At 41.2% G+C, this 23,260-nt stretch overlaps 1 protein-coding gene across 1 annotated transcript; it reads right to left on the reverse strand.

Moving 5' to 3' along the window:
• Nucleotides 1-929: 929 nt before the first annotated feature.
• Nucleotides 930-4,723, reverse strand: LOC139732919 (esterase/beta-lactamase LipL-like). Its single transcript, XM_071643756.1, has 4 exons — nt 4,650-4,723; nt 3,024-3,107; nt 2,074-2,241; nt 930-1,115 (listed from the first exon to the last, which is right to left on the reverse strand). Exons 1-4 carry the CDS (start codon nt 4,704-4,706, stop codon nt 930-932), a joined length of 495 nt encoding a protein of 164 aa, XP_071499857.1. The 5' UTR covers nt 4,707-4,723.
• Between the last annotated feature and the right edge of the window lie 18,537 nt (nt 4,724-23,260).

Here is a 23,260-nt window from a genome sequence, read left to right on the forward strand (position 1 = left end):
TCGATCAAATCTACACCGTTGAACTCGTAGTATTTTGCTCTTTCATATCAGACTAAATGATACTTGGACTGGATTTCCCCTTTAATACTTCAACGATATTTTATTGGTACCTTCCTCGGATCGTTACAGTTACCTTTATTGTAATCTAATTTATGTAAGTGGCATTTTCATTTTCATATCCTTCAGAGATACCTTTCATGGTTCAAAAAATTTGGAGATATTATTCAGATACCGTAATAAAATTACCAATATCAAAACGTTTCAAGATGTTATTACAACGACCCTTTTTCCATCCCTTTCCTTCATTGTTTGTTCTTTCTGTATAGAGAAGTGTAGGATTTCTGCGGTCTTTTCTCAAGTGTAGATCCCAGTTTGCACTTTCAGAAAGTTTTGATGAATGTACTTCTAAATGAACTCATTTTCGTTACGTGTATGTCCTTTTCTTTCACGCAATTGAATAAACATCACGAATTGACTCCATTTTTTTATTCAAAATAATCGTTATGATCCAATGTACGCCTTTATACGTGCTCGTCGCAACACTTTAAAATATGTTGTACAGTGTATTCTTTCTTTCATGTAAACATTTCAACTATATAATCACAAAGCAGCTTATGTAAACATTGTTTTCTCAAGTTCATTATATGATAATAATCTTGTTTTTGTTTGTTTAGAATTGTTTAAGAGAAATTCGTCCTGCAGATTTAGGCCACTTGATTTCCTTAGGATGTTTACAAAGAAATGGGTTTACGTAGTTAGTACTTATGAATGTTTTCTTGAAGATAAGTTGTCTCCAATATTGCATTTAGGTTGGCTAATTATTACGCTGTGAAATATTTCAATTATTATGAATGGAATATGTACAAAGCAGCTTGATCAGTTTAAGAAAAAAAGAAAGTATTGTTTGTGTAAACTGTAAAAATGAGAAATTACTGATTTTCAAGTTTTTGAACACATCTGTAAAGACTCTGAACGAGCTGGTTAGACCGAGGATCTTCACCCAGAAGGTATGGAAGCATGGTGCTACTGAGGTAGGCGAATCCAACCTGATGCCCCGGGTCTGCACAGCCGTGTTGTCCGCCAGCTCCTGGGTGCCCAAACATTATCACTCCGTCCTACAAAAAGAAGAATAAACAGGCTAGTCTATACGAGAAATCGGTAAAACTCATTATAGGCATTACAATCGCAGGTATTAATCCTGGATGTACGTTTAGAAATAATTATGAAATAATAGTTCTTACACGTATACATTATGCTCATTAAATTGCTATAGCTATCGGCATACATACAGTCTTGGTAACCAGAATGTTATTGTGTACACCATGGAGAACAAATATGCTATTCAAGGTGTTTGCCAATACCTCTCGTAATCAGGTTCCAGATTCAGTTGATATCCCTATATCCATGAACATAATAAACACTAAACTTCTTTTAAAAAACACTCATTTGTGATACCCGCACCTCCAAAGTATTTAGCTTTATTCCCTGTATATCAATCGAACGTGATTACAGAGAATGTAACGAGTACCAAATAATACAAAAAACATAATTATGACATTCTGTCAAGACCTTCTGAATACATGTGTTTTGTAATTCTTATCCCATTTCTCTATCTTATCAAATACCAGCGCTGAGGGCCTTGATACTGTATGTACAATGGCCATCTGAGACAGTTGTCCACCTGAAGGCTAACCTACATTATTAAAGCTGAAGTATGTCCCAACTTTGACGAACCAATGTATGGAAAAGCGTACAAACCAATGCAAACGATAGATATCAACGAAATATATAAGGCGTATATATTACTATTAATGGTCGACAAAATTTAGTCACTCTGGGGGACAATATAGGGAGCTTTAGATTTTAGACGCGCGGACGTTCAAAGAGAAAAAAACGTGGTCTGAGCGTGCGCAGTAGCGCAAGTTACTGCGCATGCACAGACCATGTTTTTTTTTTTTCCTTTGGACGTCCGCGCGTGTAAAATGTAAAGCTCCCTATTATGTTCAAGCAAGAAACTAGCAAATAAGTAGCGTAAGTCATTTGCTATACGATACGAACTGATTGACCACTCACAACAAACTTATCAATTTTGATCATCCCGCGACTGAAGGAAAGAGGAATGCCGAGAGTTCTGTCGACAGAAGGAGGTTCGAAATTCAGAAAATCGTTGATTCTCTCCTTCGACAGCAGAGTTTTGTTAGTAACTGGGTCTATGCCACCAGATGAAAGTATTCCATAGAGCTGAAAACAAAACGTCATGACATTGACATAATTATACACATCACTATGTTTTTAGATTCAAAGCGTGAAATGGAGCAGATATGAGATTCATACATTGTATAGTTGAGTCACTCGATCAAATTAATATCCACCTACTATTAGTCTGAGTTATACCTTGCGAGTGCAAGTAAAGTAGCTTAAGGTACACAATATTAGGTAAATCGTAGTGGAAGCATCAAACTCGATGGACAGGTGGTGTTAATGAGACATAAAGGTTGATTATGATTTTACATTTCCTGACATGATGGCGCGTTCAGTGCTAAAGGGGACAAGTTATGTCTGCTTTTGATAGAACTTGCTCTCTCTATTCACTCGTTCTATTTTTCTTTTTATTCGCTTTGGAGAATGTTTGTCAAATACCGCAGGCATGACAGGGATTAGTATCGGACCCCGGCAATCCTGAATGAAAATTATGCGTTATTTCCCGTTGTAATCAAACATTCAATCAAGACTAGTGATCATTTTGGCAGGGAATTTCGTGTATCGAAAGCCAGCTGGCCAAATCACGACAAATCGCAAATAACACCATGCAAGCTGAAGATAACGATCGCAGATTTGGAATACATCCTGAAGGCTTCACTTAACGAATCTCTTATAGGCATTATGTGTTTTTTTACCACAATCTAATATAAATGATAATCATTATCATAATCAACAGGAGGATATGATTATCATTCCCCTTATCATTATAATGTTAACATTATAGTGATAATGATTACAGTCATTGGTCGTCATCGTTATACCTTTGCAAGACCAGCCGCAGACCCGATCCCATTTACTGACGGCAACTCGATGGCTCTGTAGGCGGGATCGTTAAAGACTCCCAACTGTCCAAAACAACACAAATATTTATTATGAAATCAGGTGGCAATGATGTCAATAAGAGTGTGTGTGGGTATCGTAATGCACACTTTGTGGATAGTTAGGCGCACCTCTCCAGAGTTGGTATTACATGCAAATTACTTTCTTTATACTTATAAAGTTGACGGAAAGATTAATTTTCTTATCGTGGTTAAAGTGCAAGGCTAACGTGGAACACTCTCTATCGGTATATATATGTCAACAGAACGGTACATGTTTCACTGAAATGAGAGAGATATCAATTGCTACACGTTATATTCACATTGTACCCAACTGTTTTGAGTAATTGAGACCTTCGGTAGCACAATACCCTAAATAACACATTGTCCCACAGTGTGTTCAGAATGTTTTTCATATTGTCGGATGCGTGAAAACTCTCGAATTTAGTAGTGTGAAGATCATTTCACATTGTGGTCTCGTTTTTCACACTGTGTTCACATAGTAATGTTCTGTTTCACACTGTGACGATGATCCACAATGTTTTCGCAATGTTAGAACGCTCGAATTTAACAATGTGAAGAGATTTCACACTGTGTCCACTCAGTGTTCTCACACTGTGTTTCACATAGTGTTTCACGTTGTGGGACACTGTGTTCTTTCCAGCAGGAATATTCTGCACAAAAAGAGAGATTGACGGAAGAACAAGCTGTAAAAATACGACGTTTCCTCAGGAGAGATGGGGCTGCTTAATATAAGTCTGTAATAGTAAACCACTCCTAGCCTCAGGGCCCTGTTTCATAAAGCTGTTCGTAAAGTTACGAACAACTTACGAGCGACTGGAGATCAGTTCTGATGTGCTATACTTATCAGAATTTCCATAATTCAGCACAAGAACTGATCACCAGTCGCTCGTAAGTTGTTCGTAACTTTACGAACAGCTTTGTGAAACACCCCCCTGGTGTAATTGTGACATGAATGCCCAATTCAGATTTCTGAAATATAATTTTGTTTTTTCGTAACTTGCAATACGGTCTGTCATCAAGTTTTTGAGAACAGAAGAATGGAGTGAAAAAACTGACAAAAAAGAGTGATGTCTATACCTAACGATGGCAGACAGCGCTTGTAAACAAATCGCAAATCCTTGACCTTCCCTACTGAGAAGAACACTGTCCCACAGTGTGCTCACAGTGTGCTCACATAGTCGACTACGTCAAAACACTCGAATCTAACAAAGTAAAGATGATTTCACAGTGTTTTTTTTCAGAGTGTTCACATAGTAACGCTTTGTTTCACACTGTGAATTGATGACTCACATTGTGTTCAAACTGTTAATACGCTCGAATTTAACTGTGAAAAGAGATTTCACACTCTGTTCACACTGTGTTTCACACTGTGTATCTCACACTGTGGGACACTGTGTACTTTCCATTAGGGTTTGCAATAATTTAATATGTGTGTATGCTTGAATGTGTGTGTGTGTGTGTGTGTGTGTGTGTGTGTGCCTTCCGCAAATTTATAGGGATCGTAAAGTTTCGGTTATGCTTGCATTCTACATTCTTCCCACTCACATCTTCCATTTCGTTTGCATTACTCATCATATTTCCAATGGCGTTCGAGTTTATCATATGAAGTATAGTTTGTCTTCCAGCCGAGATTTGTGTACTGTCCAGGAATTGTAACAACATCGGGCGACGGTCGACGAGAAGACGGGCTACACGGTGGTTCCTTTCGAATGGAAGACCGATGTGGAAATCTATGCCTGCAAGAAAATATAATTACGGGTACGGACCATCAAGAATTGTGCATGTATGAGAGAGAGGGTGCGCGTGTGCTTGTGAAGGCATAATAGACCGGGGGCCCAGAGCATTTATTCAGCTGAAAAGGGTCACATCTTTTGATGGTCTCATCGTATAAGGATGTTGCCAAGGATCAATTAAATGAATTGCTGGCAAGTCACATCCTGTACCGTAAGCCTAGGGACCACAAAAAGGGACCCCGAAAAATGGATTTATTCAGCCGAAGGGGGTCACGGACAAAAGTTGGTGGATATTGTTCCTTTGGGTGTACTTATTATGAAAACAGCAATGCCCGCTGTTTTATTCTGTACGGGGCCCCAGACAGTAGCCCCAAAGGGCCCCACAAATATGGTGTTATTCAGCTGAAAAGGGTCACGGCTAATTTCTTTTGCAATAGAAGTGGTTCCAATCAGAGATATCCAAAACACCAATGCCAGCTATTTTATCCTGTACGGGGCCCAAGACAGTAGCCCCAAAGGGCCCCACCCCCCATAGGCCCTACGTACAAACACACAAAAACATTGATTTCATTCAGTTGAAAAGAGTCACGGCTAATTTCTTTTGCAATGGAAGTAGTTCCCATCAGAGATATCCAAAACACCAATGCTAGCTATTTTATCCTTTACGGGGCCCCAGACAGTAGCCCCAAAGTGCCCCACCCCCATAGGCCATACGTACAAACACACACAAACATTGATTTTATTCGTGCAGCTGAGAAGAATCACGGCTAATTTCTTTTGCAATGGAAGGAGTACCCATCAGAGATGTCAAAAACCCCAAAGCTAGCTATCTTATCCAGTACGGGGCCCCGGACAGTAGCCGAAATGGAGCCCCCCCCCCCCCCCCCCGCACGCACACATACACACACACACACACACACACACATTAGTTTCATTCAGCTAAAAAGGGTCATGGCTAATTTCTTTTGCAATGGAAGTAGAACCCATCAGAGATATCCAAAATACCAAAGCCAGTCATTTTTTCCTGCACGGGGCCCCAGACAGTAGCCCAAAGTACCCCCCCCCCCCCCCCCCCCCCCCAACACACACACACACACTCATTAGTTTCATTCAGCTGAAAAGGGTCACGGCTATAATTTCTTGTGCAATGGAAGTTGTACCCTTCAGAGATATCCAAAATACCAAAGCCAGCTATTTTATCCTGCACGGGGCCCCAGTCAGTAGCCCCAAATCCCCCCCCCCCCCCCCCCACACACACACATTGATTTTATTCAGCTGAAAAGGGTCATGGCTACTTTCTTTTGCAATCGGAAGTAGTAGGCATACTCATCAGAGATATCCAAAACACTAAAGCCAGTTATTTTATCCTGTACGGGGCCCCAGACAGTAGCCCCAAAGTGCACCCCTACACACACACACACACACGCACACACATTAGTTTTATTCAGCTGAGAAGGGTCACGGCTAATTTCTTTTGCAAGGAAGTAGTACCCATCAGAGATATCCAAAATACCAAAGCTAGTTATTTTATCCTGCACGGGGCCCCAGACAGTATAGCCCAAACACGGGTAATTTCTTTTGCACTGTAAGAAGTATACTTATCAGAGATATTCAACACACCAAGGCCAGTTATCTTGTACAGAGCCCCAGACAGTAGCTCCACTGAGTGTCTCATCCATTATACATGTACTGTGAATCAGCTGAAAATGGTCGTACAATTTCTTTTGTAACGTTGATATCAGGGCCTACTGAACAGAGATATCACAAACACCAAAGCAAGTCATCTCATCCTGTATACGGAGTCCTATAGGTTACTACAGTAGCAAAACACCAAAGAAATTTGCAAAGGAAGCATACTTCTGTATAGCGCACAACCGAGATGACCATATTACGAAAACCAGTCATTTCATCCTGTACCGGGCCCAGTACAGTAGCCATAAAGTGCCCCTCCCCCACATAGTTATTATGACATCATTTAGGCCCTAGCTGAAAAGAGTCATAGTTGTTTTTCTTTTACAATCGAAGTAGGCCTTAGTTTACATCTCACGGTCACAACCCCCAAAATCAGCCTGCTCGGCGACCGGTCGGCGACCGCTCGGCGAGTTTTTAGCCAATATCGGTCGGTCGCCGACCGGTGACCGACCAGGCACTGCTGATTTTTAGGGCATCGGTCGGTCGCCGCTGAAGTTTTAGCGCGGAGTTAAAATTTCAGCGGTGACCGCTCGATTTCTACTCGCCGTCCAAAATACGCTCGGTGCCTGGGCGGCCACCGCCCAGGCACCGCCCAGGCACCGACCTAATCGAGCGGTCGCCGTTGGGCGGTTTAGGTAAAAAAAAAGAAAAATAAGCCCCAAGAGAGTCAGTTGCCGAGCAGTGGCCGCTCGATGACCGATGGGAGATCGGTTGGTCACCGGTTGGTCATTGGTCGGCGAGTTAAAAACTGACCGGCGTCCGGGCGGCGACTGCTTGATTTACAGCGGCGTTCCCCAGGGCATATATAAAGAGCTGCCCAGCACCCGCCAAGAGAAACAGTAAGATTTCTGAACGAAGTCATCAACTCAGCCTGGTTTTCCCAACAATTTTCATTCACAAGAAAATGCCCAAAGCGCAAAGGAAAAGCATTTCAAAGCGATAAGAAGGGGAGGAGGAATCGGGGCCGTCTGGAACAGGTATGGAGAGAGAAAGAGGCAAGACGACCGTCACCAGGGTTTATCCCCGGAGGAAGAAGCAGGAAACTGTGGCTCTAATTGTCCACTCATAAGAAGAGAACTCGGTCACGTCGGCTGGAGACATGGAGGACAAGGAAGGAAAGGATAGCAACTGTAGGACAAATGACGACCTGCCCTCCATCCAACAATCACTGAACTCCAGCAAACGGTTCACAGAGGAGCAGGAAGAACAAATCGCACAGTTTTTTGTTTTTTTTTTTTTTTTTTTTTTGAGGAGCATACATTGTTCTATAACATGGGGAACAATGATTACAAAAATAAGGGTCTAGAGCAATTACCACCTGGGCAATTACCCGGCACCCTTCCCCTGGCCCTAATCCTAATCCTAATCCTGAACCTAATCCTATCCCTAACCCAAACTCCTAACCCTAACCCTAACCCTAACCCTAATCTTTACTCTAAGCTTACCACTAACCAGTATTTAGCCGGGGGGTAATTGCCCTCCTGGGGTAATTGCCCGGATACGCAAAAATAAGGCCAAGAGAGGACATCTGTTGGGGGAGCTGGCTAAATCCCTTATGAGACCGACTGTCACAAACTGCTGGACTTGTGGATCTCGTTGTCGAAGTAGTTGAGGTGGAATCAACGATATCTTAGACCTCGTTGACCTCTCTGATGCAGAGAAAGAGCGTTATTGTTTATACAAAATGGACATACAGTCCCAAATATTGCTCGTGAGAACATCCTGGCAGGGAACGACGGGCCACCGCCCGTACGCCGACAGGAAACCTCTGATGCCCTGCCGATCATCGGTCGGCCGCTGATCGATTTTTTTTTTTTTTAAATCGACCGGTGGCCGGTCAGTGCCGGTGGGAGACCACTCAGTTGCCGACGGCTCATCGCTCGGTGACTGATCGGACTCTGCGCTGAGAGGATCCTCGCATTTCGCCAGGTTTGACCTAAAATCGGCCGGCAACTGACGAGTCACCGACAGGACATCGACAGATCATCGCTCGGGCACTGCTCTATTTTCGCTGGGGCTGTCAGCCTGCTCAACAGCTCCAAAAACTGCTGGGCAGTGCCAAAATCTCAGCGGCGACCGAGCAGGCTACAAATCGGTCGGTCGCCGCTCTGAGTTGTGACCGTAGCCCAGATACCCAAAACATCAAAGCCAGTTAGGTTTTCCAAGCCCATTTCGCACTTTTGTCGGTCCATTTGATAGAAGGTTCGAATTCGTACAATGGGTATTCAAATTGACTGGTACCCTACGTTCATTCAAATTCGCCTTGACTTGCCGAAAAAGGTATTTCAGTCATTAAATTTCGCGAAAGATAGTCAAATTCCAAACGTGTTCATTCAAATTCAAATCATGCTATTTCTTTGTTTCAGATCATTTTAACGTGTCTTTCTATGTGTGTTTTCGTTTCATCTATAAATTATTGTTATAAAGCAGCAAAAGTATCATATTTCTTATCTAGTATAACTGGATTTGGTTGTTCTGTAACCAGACTGGTAACGCTCCTTCTCTTTCATATACACGTCATTATAGGCCTATACGTGTACCAGTAATGCAGATTAACTTCATTTTTTTATAGTCATGACAGCACAATAGATACAGACGTAGGCCTATATCTCTAGAAGACATAGAAATGATTTTTTTTTTTTAATTGAGGATCATAACCTTGACTTCCTGGAACTGGCCGACCGCTCGTAATAAAGCGCTCGTAACGGCCAGATAATTTGTGGCTTCTTACTTCTTCGGATTCAAAAAGCACGTTTAAAAAAAAAAAACAAAAAAAAACTGGTGTCAACGTCTCTTAAACGAATCCGAAAACATGAAAAGCTATGATGCTTACAAAACAATAACTACGATGAAAGAAAATAAGGAAAGAGGTCAAGCATGAACATGTCTTCGCTGCAGACATGTTAAATTAGATGGCCAGAAATCAATTTGAACATGAACGAGTGCAGCATGTGATGGATCACGTGACTATATCATTATGAATTTGTGAATGAACGGATAGTGGAATGGTGCTTGTCTTATATATGGATTTCAGTTGAAAAAGTGTCATTTAAATTAAGGTTAGAGGTAATGTGAATGTTTCAAAATGAATTTGAATGAAGAGATTATGACATTGAACTACCATGTCATCTAGGCGAAATTTTTGCTGAATTTAATTCAACATTAAAGAATTCGATTAAAGGAGGTGCGAAATTGGCCCGGATGCAGGGCCTTTGACAGGTATAGCCCCAAGGTATTCCCACCCCATATGAATTAAGTGTTTTTAGGTGAAAAGAGTCAAGTATGCCTATTTTCCTTGGCAGTGGAATTAACAGCTGAGATACGTAAAACACAAACCCATCCAGTTAAGGGGCCCCCAGCCAGTTTGTAGCTGGAAAGTGCTCCCGTATTATGTTATTCTAAGTGAAAAGAATCACTGCTATAATTTCTTTTGCAATGGAAGTAGTACTCAGCGAGGTATCAAAAACACCGAAACCAGTTATATAGCTGTATGGGGCCCCACGGAGTGTTCCTAAAGTGTCCCCACCTGTAATTCTACTATCAAGATCTGCATCCCGATCTATTCAATCTGTCAGATCGGGAGAGAGCGGCAAAAGTGTACGGGGACCGGGAGCATCGTAGCAGCAGCGTTTGGGTGATGGGGTTGGATCTGGCAATTTTACAGATCGGGAAGAAATTTTGAACTGGTTCAAAATTTCTTCCCCATCTCCCTATCAAGATTGACCTATTTTGAATCGTAGCTCAAATGGGGAGAGAGCAGTGACAGTGTAAATACCGCGGGATGAGCATAACAATTCTAGGTTTTTCTGACCGTAGTAACAGAGGCACAAGAACGGGATGTGGTCTTAACTAGACACCGACGACATGGTCCCGCTGCTGCGCCGCTTTCTTGATTAAAGCACAACCTTCCCGCTTTAACGACGCTCTCACTAAGTTCACCACTCTCGTATAAAATCAAGGCCTGTTCCTACGACGCTTCATTCCTGCTTCGATAACGCTGTTGGCCGCTTTAGCTACGCTGTTCCTATGCTTTCCCAGACTCAATTACGCATGTCTTCCGCTCTCGCCGCTCTAAAATCGAATACGCTGGAAAATGTTTGCCAGAACAGCAAAACTGATGATGAGGAGGAGGACGTTGTCGTTGTCGCGAAAATGAAGACGAAGGAGCGCATATTTAAGAAGAAGAAGAGATGCAAACAATAAAGAGAATAAAGCAAAACACATTGGAGCTACTGTCTGGGGCCCCGTGCAGGATAAATCTGACTTTGGTACTTTGGATATCCCATGGGTACTACTTCCATTGCAAAAGAAATTAGCCGTGACACTTTTCGGCTGAATGAAACCAATATGCGTGTGTGTGTGTGTGTGTGTGTGTGTGTGTGTGTGTGTGTGTGTGTGTAGGGGGCACTTTGGGGCTACTGTTTGGGACCCCGTACAGGATAAAATAACTGGCTTTAGTGTTTTGGATATCTCTGATGAGTACTACTTCCGATAGCAAAAGAAAGTAGCCGCGATCCTTTTCAGCTGAATAAAATCAATGTGTGTGTGGGGGGGGGGGGGAGGGGGAGGGGGTAAGGGGGCAATTTGGGGCTACTGTCTTGGGCCCCGTGCAGGATAAAATAACTGGCTTTGGTGTTTTGGATTTATCTGATGGGTACTACTTCCATTGCAAAAGAAATTAGCCGTGACCCTTTTCAGCTGAATGAAACTATTGTGTGAGTATGTAGCCTACTAGTATGTAAGGGGGGGGGGGGCACTTTGTGGCTACTGTCTGGGGCCCCGTACAGGATAAAATAGCTGGCTTTGGTGTTTTGTATATCTCTGATGGGTACTACTTCCATTGTAAATGAAATTAGCCGTTACTCTTATCAGCTGAATAAAGTAAATGTGTGTGTGTGTGTGTGTGTGTGTGTGTGTGTGTGTGTGTGTGTGTGTGTGTTTGTACGTAGGGCTTATAGGGGGCGGGACACTTTGGGGCTACTGTCTGGGGCCCCATGCAGGATAAAATAGCTGGCTTTGGTGTTTTGGATATCTCTGATTGGTACTCCTTCCATTGCAAAAGAAATAAGCCATGTCTCTTTTCAACTGAATAAAATCAATGTTTGTGTGTGTTTGTACGTAGGGCCTATGGGGGGTGGGGCCCTTTGGGGCTACTGTCTGGGGCCCCGTACAGGATAAAATAGCTGGCATTGGTGTTTTGGATATCTCTGATGGGAACTACTTCCATTGCAAAAGAAATTAGCCGTGACCCTTTTCAGCTGAATAACACCATATTTGTGGGGCCCTGTTGCGACACGCCCCCGTCACGGATTGTCGCCTGGCGACAATCCGTGACGCTTGTGCAGTTCCCAGTTTTTGATCTCGAAGGCGACAATCCGTGATGGCAAAAAATTTGTTGCGACACGGATTGTTGCCCCGTCAAGGATTGTCGCCCCGGGCTCGGGGTGGTTCCTCCGGTGTTAAGCTTTGGTGGGATGGGTATGACTGGTAAGTTATGCGTATGCGTATGTGTGTGTGTGTGTGTGTGTGTGTGTGTGTGTGTGTGTGTGTGTGCGTGTGTGTGTGTGTGTGTGTGTGTATTGTGAGCTGCATGATATGTGATGTGTATGATTTGTTGTGTGTGTGTGTGTGTGTGTGTAAGTGTTTGTGTTTGGAGTATAATAATACAATATGTAGAAACTGTGCATGTGTGGTGGTTGTATGGTGGTAGTGGTTTGTTTGTCTGTGTGTATACGTGTGCCTGTATACTTACGTGTGTATGTGGAATATAGTGGCGCTACTGTGGCAATACAAACGCCTTCAGAGTGTATGAGCACGTGTTTAAAGAATTCACACCAGCGTTGATCTAAAAATAGTATGGATGTGTCAACCAATATCAGCGGTGAGGCGGGCTAGGTGAGAGAGAGACCGAGAGAAAATACATACGAAGGAGGTACCCTCCCCAAATGTTATTTGTCTTTGTTCATTTTTCACTGCGGTCATTGTTCTTCCATCAGTCTTATAAACTAGAACGTCGATACCACTATTCTTTGTCCCAGAATAGGTTTGGCATGCTTTATGCATGAGCGAATAATTTCCACACGCCGTAAAAAAATTGTCAATCGTTAGTTGATTTTAGCACAAACGAACTGCCATTGCACACCGCTAATACATACGTAATACAAGCAAACACCAACAAACACTCAAACAAATCCTCATAACGCAAATACACCAACTCAACACTTTTTTTCCTTGATATTTATTGATTTCATTCAAATCATTCATAAATCGACCCATTCTGGGTGTAACATGAACAAAAAAGGTTACAAATGGCAATTCGAAACACAAACAAATCCATTTGTCAGTTTATACCACAAATAATCTCACTTCAACATAGATAACTCGATTATAGACCAACCCTACTAATAATTTCTTCACGAGAAATTTTTGACATGTAGGGCCCTACCAACCCTATATTCCTTGAATATATTGGTTTGGATCATGTAACACCTTCTTACTTACAAGGGCATATACATAAAAAACACAAATACATTACACAATTCTAGAATGAAATCAGTCATTAAAAAACCCGACCACCCCCTCCCCTCCCTAACCGAAACAAATCTAGGGCCTACATCTATCCTAGATATTAAATCCTACCAACATCTGTCATACCATTTATAACTATCCTTCTTCAAATCCATTCCCAACCCACCAACCCCTGATTAAACAAAACCTGAATCATCCCACACCCACATTCACCAACCCAAATACATACATACGCACACACACACACACACACACACACACACACACACACGAAGGTTCGTTATTCCGAAGCTTCCTTTTTTTTCCGAGGCCTCATTTATCCGAAACACACAATTCCCTATACCTAGAGGTTCGTTGATCCAAAAATGAAATTCGGAATAACGAACCTTCGGAATAATGAGCCTTCGGACGAATGAGCCTTCGGACGAATGAGCCTTCAGAATAACAAACTTTTGCAATAACGAAATGTAACCCCCTTCCCACATACCGACGCACATCCGAACCGATGATTCCTTCCTGATGAAACGATTTCCCAATGTTGATAAATAAGACATAATGGACCGTATGCAGAAAAGCAGCATCCGCCCGCACGCAAGCTCCACTCCGAATTCATATACAAATCTGCCAAACAAACTCAGTAAATTCAAAGCTGCTGATAAAATCAATATCAACGTTTATGCCAGCAACAGCTTACTAGGTATCCCTCCCCACGCGCAGCTAAAAAACACATACGCAAAAAACTGACATAATAAACACATTATTCCATCACACACACACACACACACACACACACACACACACACACACACACACGCACAAACGGACACTAAATTATCATGTGCACGCGCACATACACACTTCCTTGAAACCTCACATGACTTTTTACATGGCATGTTTGCATGGATGTAGCCATGTAAGTTATGTGTTAGTATTTCAATGATTATGTCCAGAACGATATTACCCAGCAAAATGTGCTTCGAGGGCGGGCGACAATCCGTGCCGCCAGCCCTCGTCACGGATTGTCGCAGAGGACAATCCGTGAGCGACAATCCGTGCCGCCAACGCCCGTCACGGATTGTCGCCCCGAGCAGGAGGCGACAATCCGTGTCGCAACAGGCCCTTTGGGGCTACTGTCTGGGGCCCCGTACAGGATAAAATAGCTGGCATTGCTGTTTTCATGATAAGTGCACCCAAAGGAACAATATCCACCAACTTTTGTCCGTGACCCCCTTCGGCTGAATAAATCCATTTTTCGGGGTCCCTTTTTGTCGCCCCTAATAGGCTTACGGTACAGGATGTGACTTGCCAGCAATTCATTTAATTGACCCTTGGCCACATCCTTATATGATGAGACCATCAAAAAGTGTGACCCTTTTCAGCTGAATTAATGCTCTTGGCCCCCGGTCTATAATTATAGACATTGTACTTTTGAATGCCAGGAATTACAAAAACATATACAGGCCTAGATTAAAGTTTGATTAGTGAATGAATCCCGAGGACTTGATTATAGGTATGAAACGCGATCGCATTTACGTACGTCTACTGCACACTGGTGAATTTGGCACAAATGGCAGCGGGAAATCACGAAAGACCTTTTTCATCTCAGAGATATAATGAGCTATAGGATAGCATTTTCTTATGATACATACAGCTGGCTACAAACACCATAAATCCCCCTTTCTTTTTCATTGCCTTTTTTTACTAGTCTTGCTTTCTTTTCTTTTTTGTATCATGCACGGCATACTGTTCTTCGCCCTCATTAATTTCCTCGGTTGCAGTTGCATTATTCCGATGATTCGTCATTCTCTAAATGAAACAAAGAAAATGTAAATCCGAAGGTTCGTTATTCAGAAAATTAAACTAGGTTCGTTATTCCGAACGTTCGTTAATCTGAAAAGGAAACAGAAATAATGGCTAGAAATTCTGAGGGTTTGTTAGTAGGCACTTTTTTTTTAGAGTTAGGATTGACGAACTTTATTTCATTTTCGCAATAGCGAACCTTCAAAATAACGAACCTTATTTCAAAATCGACATTACCATTGATTACCGAAAGGTTCTGCTATCTCCTTTTTGAAAAAAACTGTCCCAGAGTTCGATGTTGAGGGTCAACTCGCCGCAAAAACTAATTGGCTAGTGGTCCAAATGTGAAACCATGATAACCATGGGTGTAGCCATCATACTCCCATTGTGGCCCTGTTCTTGCCTTGAGTTCACCCGCCTTGGCAACGTCTTATAGGAAGTCCAGGCTCAAGCCAGGTGGTGCGGATACGGCAAGCCCCGCCTGAAGGATGGGTGAAACGACTTTAATCATACGTCATCACTAATTTCATACATGCCATTTTTTAAATTCATCCACGTAATTAAGTATCGGTTAAATCATTATAATGTGATACAGTAGAAAGATCAATGCGACCTACCTTATACAATCTAGTGCTCCGTTCCATGAATATGTTCATAAAGTTGCGCATGACTTTACGAACGAATGGAATATGAAGTACAAATATGTGTACACATTTCCCCCCTTACGTTTTGACAAAGTACAACTGTACACCTGCGTGTATGTGATAACGATTACACCTATAGTTCATCTCATTGGGGCAAAAATCACTCAAACTAAAAACATGTTTTAACATGTAGGAATAATCATTATCATCCGCAAATTTCAACTTTAGCTATTGAAAGTCACAATGATAAGGAAACTCGCTTGGCTTGCCATATTCCTGCCGTTCGTAAATTTGTGCGTAACTTTAAAGACATTTCTATGAAACGCAGGGCCTAGCTGGCCTATTATTTTCAATTGAGAGTAATGACGGAATGCCGAATTTGTTTACGGCGTTGTCACGACGTTATCCGTTCTTACTGTGAGAAAGATTCATCAAATTTCGGATTTTTCACGGAATTGCTCCAAGTGCTTGCCCTTCAAACATGAGGAATGTGCTGTGGTGACTATTGATACTGTCTGTGATCAATTTGTGGACATGATGAGATCAGGAAATAGGACAGCAGGACAGAGAAAACGGGCAGAGGTAGCTCATCAAAAAATGTCGGCAGGTACGAGCCTCTAGCGTCCGACGATGGGGAACCCTCCGGCTGCCGAGACGAGGATGAAGAGGGTACCAAATTGGGTGTTCAATCTACCATGGAAACGGACAAGGGTGCAAGCAACACAATAGATGATGCGACTCCGGAATGCGCGTCATTCAAGTTCGACGAGAGTCACACAGTGAAACTCAAAGACCAGATAAAAGAAGTGATTTGTGCCGAGCCAATCCTTTCAACGTTGGTTGACCTCCTCGCAGCGGCTCTGATAGACCGGGTATCTCAAAGTGTGTATGCGGCAGTCAACCTGGACGTCGAGAAAAAGCAACAAGAAGTGAATGAACTTGAGAAAAACGTCAAACAACTGGAGAAAAAGCTCTCTGACAGCGGAAGCCACCAGGAGGAACAAGAGCAGTACTCCAGGCGAAACTGCCTTCGAATATACGGCGTGCCGGAGAAGAAGGACGAAATCAGCGATGACGTTGTGCTCGATCTTCTCAACTCCAAACTCGACCTCAATTTCAACGTGGGGGAAGGCGACCTGGACAGAACACACCGGATTCAACCGAAAAGACCTCAGACAGGAAGAGCTGATCAACCACGGCCACTGATTGTCAAGTTTGCGCGGTACAATGTTCGTCAAAAAGTCTATGCCGCCAGAATGAAGCTGAAGAGAACCCCGATATACATTCGCGAAGACCTGACATCATCTAGGCAAGAACTCGTGCGTGAGGCTCTGAGATGCGACTCGATCACCAAGGTGTGGACCAATGACGGCAGAATTCGTGCACTGACAAGGGATAGCAAGATAGTGAACATTCGACATCGGGCAGATCTTGAAAAGTTGTGAGGTATCAGAACACTTGTGCATATCATTTTCGTATATTGTTATATAGATGGCTGTTAAATTTCCGTGTTTATCATGTGACAAGTCAGTCAGGTCTAACCAGAAAGGTATACTTTGTGTCTCTTGTTTAAAATGGGCACACTTTCGCTGCTCAGGAGCTTCTCATGAACTTTTCAATTCTGATGTAGATTGGATGGGCAATGCATTTTTAATGAATGAACTGCCTCAAAACATAGATAAGTTGAATGATAATGACGATGAACATGTAAGTATCAGTCAGGAAAGTTTTGATAAACTGTCTCCAGATACATATATCAGTCATCAAAAACCTGAAGTTATATTTCAGCACGTAAACTCGCATCCTGGTTTTAATATTGCACATTTGAATGTATGCTCTCTTTTGAAAAATTTTGATGAAATAGCACATGTAGTGAAAACAAATAAAATTCATGTTTTGTGTCTTTCTGAAACAAGATTAGACCAATCTATTACTGATAATGAAATTTTTATTGAAGGATATGCAAGCATTAGAATGGGCAGAAACAGAAATGGTGGAGGTATTTTGATATATATTCACGAGTCTGTAATATACAAAAAGAGACAGGATATATCTGATGATAAACTGGAGTTATTGTGTATCGAAATTTGTCTACCAAAACAACAGCCATTTCTTGTGCTTTACTACTATAGACCCCCAGATTCTTATATCGATATGTTTGATAAAATAGAAAATCTCTTAGAGAACATTGAAACCCAGAGCATTGATTATGTTTTTTGGGGTGACATGAATTGTGATCTTAGCAAAGTGCCATCAGCACATCACACCAAACGTTTATTGCAAATAGCGGAAGAACATGAGCTGAAACAATTCGTTGGATTGCCAACTCGGATTACATCTAAAACCTCAACTCTAATTGATGTTCTGTTTTCCTCAAATCATGAGAAAATGTCGTTTTGTGATGTAACACCCCTGAGTTTAAGCGATCACTTTATGGTCATGGCTACTTGGGGTAATACCAAACCACCGCCAGGTAACCATAGATATGTAGTCAGCCGAAGTGTTAAGAAGTTATGTGAAGACGAATTCATTGAAGACTTACAGCAGGTGTCTTGGAGTGACATGCTTGCGGAAAGTGATGTAGAAAAAGCATATGAATTATGGGTCTCTAAATTCAATTCCATTCTCGACAAACATGTTCCACTTCGGAAAAGGCGAGTCAAACAGAAAGAGACACCATGGATGAATAATGATGTATTAAGTAAGATTCGAGAAAGGGACCAGATGAAAAAGCAAGCTAAAAAGTCTGGATCTGAGCTTCACTGGGACATGTATAAAAACTACGAAATAGAGTTACATCCATGATAAGAACGGCCAAACGATTATACGTGTCTAAAATGATCGGAGACAACAGGGGTAATCCCTCCGCTATGTGGAAATCTTTGCGTTGTGTTTTGCCGAACAAAAAGTAGAATACTTCTATTAATAAGTTGGCTGTCTCAGGTAAAGATGTTAGTGGATATAGAAATATTGCAACTCATTTGAATGACCATTTCACAAGTATTGCAAACAAACGTAAAGAAACACAACTGTTTGGTAATAACATGGAACAATTTATGGAAAAAGCATCGTCTGTGTTTACTTTTCAGGAGATCTCAGAACAAGACATTCTAAAGCATGTCAATACACTACCTTTGAACAAGGCAACTGGTCTTGATCATATTCCTGCAAGCATACTTAAGATATCAGTAAGTCATATGTTACGGCCTGTAGCACACTTGATCAATTTATCTCTGGTGAAAGGTGTAGTACCAAGCGCATGGAAATTAGCACGTATCACGCCACTTTATAAAGATGGTGACCCAACCAATGTAACCAATTACAGGCCAATTTCTGTTTTACCTGTGCTTTCTAAGGTATTGGAAAAAATAGTGTTTCAGCAGGTCACTGCGTATCTAACGGAAAATCGTCTTTTATGTTCACAACAACACGGTTTTCGACCAAAACGTTCCACTTCGACTGCTGTAATCAATGTCATTGAAGACCTTGTGTGTGCCATAGACAAAGGTTATGCTGTTGGTTTAATCTCATTGGATCTTGAAAAAGCGTTTGATCTAATTTCGCATGACATTCTATTAAAGAAATTAGTTTACTATGGTTTTGATGAGAATGTGACCAGATGGTTTAGACATTACCTTAGTCAAAGGAGACAGATAACTGTGGTCAATGGAAATGAATCATCCTGTTCTTTTGTGCAATGTGGTGTACCGCAAGGCAGTATATTGGGTCCCCTCTTATTTACATTGTTCTTAAACGATCTCGCAAAAGCTGTTGAAAAGTATCGCCTGTCTTTGTATGCGGATGACACCTGTGTGTATTTTGCATCCAACCCCCCCCCCCCCCCCCCCCCCCCCCCAAGAATTACAACACGTTTTGAACAATGATCTTTCGCTGATGGCTAACTGGTTTTCACATAACCATATGATATTAAATGTACAGAAATGTAATTACATGATCTTAGGATCTAAAGCAAAATTAAGACCCTTTACCAACTTTAATGTTTGTATTGGTAATACAGAACTCGAAAGAGTTTATCAATGTAAATACCTCGGTGTTATTATTGATTGTAATCTAACCTGGTCTCAGCAAATTGAAAGTGTAAGAGTTAAGGCCATACGAAATCTTTATTTACTCAGAAGGGCAAGGGGTTTTATTGACAAAGCAACAGCTCTTACGCTGTACCACACTTTAACCCAAAGTCACTGTGACTACTGTTGTACTCTGTGGAGGAATGGTAATTCAGTGCACTTAAGGCGATTGCAGAAAATACAAAACAGGGCGCTGAGAATCGTGTCGCAAGTTGATAATCGTTTTAACCGCCAAACATTATATAGTACACTTAAAGTTGACTGTTTAATTGATCGTTGGAAAAAGCAAGCATTGATTTTCATCTTCAAACTGCTGAATAATTTTCTACCAGAAAGTTTATGTGAACGTCTCGAGAAAAGAGTAAGCCAATACAATCTACGTAATCATGAAAATATTCTTAACCTCCCTAAGCCCAAATCAACTATTCTTAAAAATAGCACTTTATATTCGGCATCGAGATTATGCAATACATTACCAACAGAAACAAGATCTTTAACTTCAATTACTGCATTATTTTCAAGAGCAATTCGTCGGCTGAGAATGATAAGGGCGTTAAGTTGCCACTAAACCCATAGTGTTCACGACCACTTAACGCCCTTCTCATTCTCAACAGACGAATTTCGCACATCTCCTTTGCTAATCATTCTACCTGATTATATCGAATTTATCAAAGTACTCAATGCTTTTGTAATTACTATCTCCCAATAACTTGTCACATGTTTGATTTTTCCTTTTTTGTGTGTGTCTGTACTTACACAATGTATACTCTGTGACTTTTTTTTTCTCTTTCATTTTTTTTTCTGGCGTTCGTTTGTAATGATTATTTTGTGTTTTTTATGTGAATTCTTCTCATTGTATGATTATCTATGTTTTGTTATCATTTCACGGCCTTGCTGAAAAACAGCTTATAGCTGATAGCAGGCTTTTTACCGTGGTTAAATAAATAAATTCAATTCAATTCAATTCAATTCTATTACATTTGTGATTGAGTGTTTCAAAAATATAATTTTGCTGTTCTATTAAACTTACAAAAAATTAATGTTCATTATTGTTTATCAGTTTGAATCGTATATCATGCATATAAAAACAGGAAGTATAGGAAACTTGATTGTTTCCTGAAACTACGGATTTGGACACTAGTCTGCCCGGCGGAGACGTGCCCACATACGAAAAATTCTTTTTCTCGCTCCTTTAATTTTTTGGTTGTTCGGATTTTAGTTTGTTTGTTTGCTTGCTTGCTTACTTGTATCAGGAAACGGGATACTTAGGCAAGACAATTAAGTTAAGTGCACTGGAAGTGTTTTCTTAAGTTTAGTGTCAAGATACATTACATCTTTTGTCCGGCGTGAAGGAACTTTAGTACAAGAAAAAGACCGCTGACCCTCACCCCTAATAAAATAAATATAGCATAAAATCAAAATACACTAAAACATGCTACTCTATCATCTTACACACATAACGGGAGTTAAATCTTTCAGCGGGTTAGAAGTAAATATCTATGATAATAAGGTAACTTCTACATGGGTATGTGACATCGATTCTAGACACTAGATTTTGAATTTAAGACCACTCCACAAATAGTCTCAGAAGAATAAGCACAATAATTGATGATAACGATAGTGTCACTTTACAAGATTGTCCATTGATCTTGCAAAAAACAAACAAACAAACAAACAAACAAATAAACCTTACCTAAGAAACCTGTTTCTCCTGGTATAAAAGTTAAAAAGAAAGCGGTTTTCCTTGCTGAATAACTTCAAAGATCAATCAAATATAATATGATTTAAAACTGGGTCCTAATAACGTGTGAGCAAAAAACTGGATGTTTTTAAAATTTTGTTTACAAACCATAATATACAAGTTTTGAGGTGATCTTGAAAAAAATTAACCCACTAATTTGCATATTAATAATTATGGACTGTTGAAGAGATTGTTTTAGGAAATTTATAAATCTTAATAACTTCATAACTTCTCTAATTTTCATCCGATTGTAATAAAATTCCCACTGTTATGTTTATAAAATATTACTCCTTAAACGACTAACTGTTAAGTGGTAGGAAATTTCTGTCACGTATTTTGCATCAGGCCCTTCAGGCACACACACACACACACACACACACAAACACACACATACACGCACACACACACGCACACACACACACACACACACACACGCACACACACACAAAGTTTAATTACCTTATGCTTCATCATACGGTAATCTTCTCTCTGCCATTCTGTGCGAATTCCGGCCAATAGAGGGCGACTGGTTTGTTGTAGTCCAGCAAACCTCGATCTACAAGCATGGCAATGCACACTGACGTAACTCCTACGTCGAGAGAAAGAATGATAAATATTATGTACAACAAGGGAAATGTGGATCTAAGAAACAGTGTCTTTGACTGATTGATGAGATGGGTCATATCCAGTGATTAAATGAATGCAAACCGATCAAACTGTTCAAATACTGCACCCGGTCCACGTGGAGATGTAAACAAAACATCAAATAAGAAACAGGGGGTATTTTCTTTATGCAGTAAAGACAACGAGCAAGAGTCTCAGGCGCAAAAGAGGGATGAGGGGATGGTGGGCTCTGGGGCTTCATAAAACCTGAAAAAGAAGCAACAAAAACCAACTGGAACCCACCGTTCTCCCGGGCCCCGGACCCCATGAGGGAGACGAGGCCGGGGTGGATATGAGTAAAAAAGGGGTTGTCCTTTTACCCCACCGAACAAGTGCAATAAGACTTTCCTTCTCTGTCCCCCACTCCCCTCTACAATTTTTGGAATATAACTCCAGGCATGCCTCTTCACTCCCAGCAGGGGGCAGCAGGGTTACACGCCCCACCCCCCCCCCCTCCCACCTCAATTTCAAGAATTGGCCTTTGTGTGAGAACGACACTGCTCACTATTTGAATTAGAATTAGAACGCTAGTTTGGCATGACATGATTGCACACAGTTCATGGGGAGAATTTTTTCTTCTCTCCTGAAATTTCCTGCAGCTTTTCCTGCTACAAAAGAAAGAACAAAACAAAAAAGGTCATTTGTATCGTCTGACGTCACTGTTGTCATGGTTGTGTTCCTGAACCTCAGCTCAGTATTTCCGATCAAGATCCTTTTGATTTCCAAATTCTGTTAGCATGCTTTATAAAGACATGTTTACCACAATCATCATGCATGAAACTGTAGGGCCTGTATATACAGTGCGGCTATTTTGATTCTACATGAATATTATCAATTGAATACCATACAATCAATAATGTTTTTGTGACCATTTCAACTAAAAAGAAAAAAGAAAGGAATTCACCTTTTGTTGATGAGAAGAAAATGGAGATAGTGTCTTGCAGCCATTTCCGCTTGCTCTCATAATCCGCGAATCTACCCCAAATGTCGACGACGTTCTTCCCCCGATGATAGGCTGCAAATGCCGCTCCTCCAGTACAGGGGTCTCGACCACTCTCAGAGTTTGCTCTGTATCAAAGATAGAACAAGTAATCCATTTGAAGATAACACAGTATTTGAATTGTAGCTGAACTGTACGGTATATGATCCCCAACTTTCTGTTAACTATTCATTTACATACTTGTGTTTCAATGCCATTTTCTTGCGCTGATGTGCTTTTAGAGATTTCTTCTCCTGTAACTTCATGCATACTGATCCCTTGTTACTT

The sequence above is a fragment of the Diadema antillarum genome, unplaced genomic scaffold (genome assembly GCF_040938485.1).
Source record: "Diadema antillarum isolate AM-2024a unplaced genomic scaffold, OU_Dant_1.0 seq00000455_RagTag, whole genome shotgun sequence".
NCBI lineage: Eukaryota > Metazoa > Echinodermata > Echinoidea > Diadematoida > Diadematidae > Diadema > Diadema antillarum.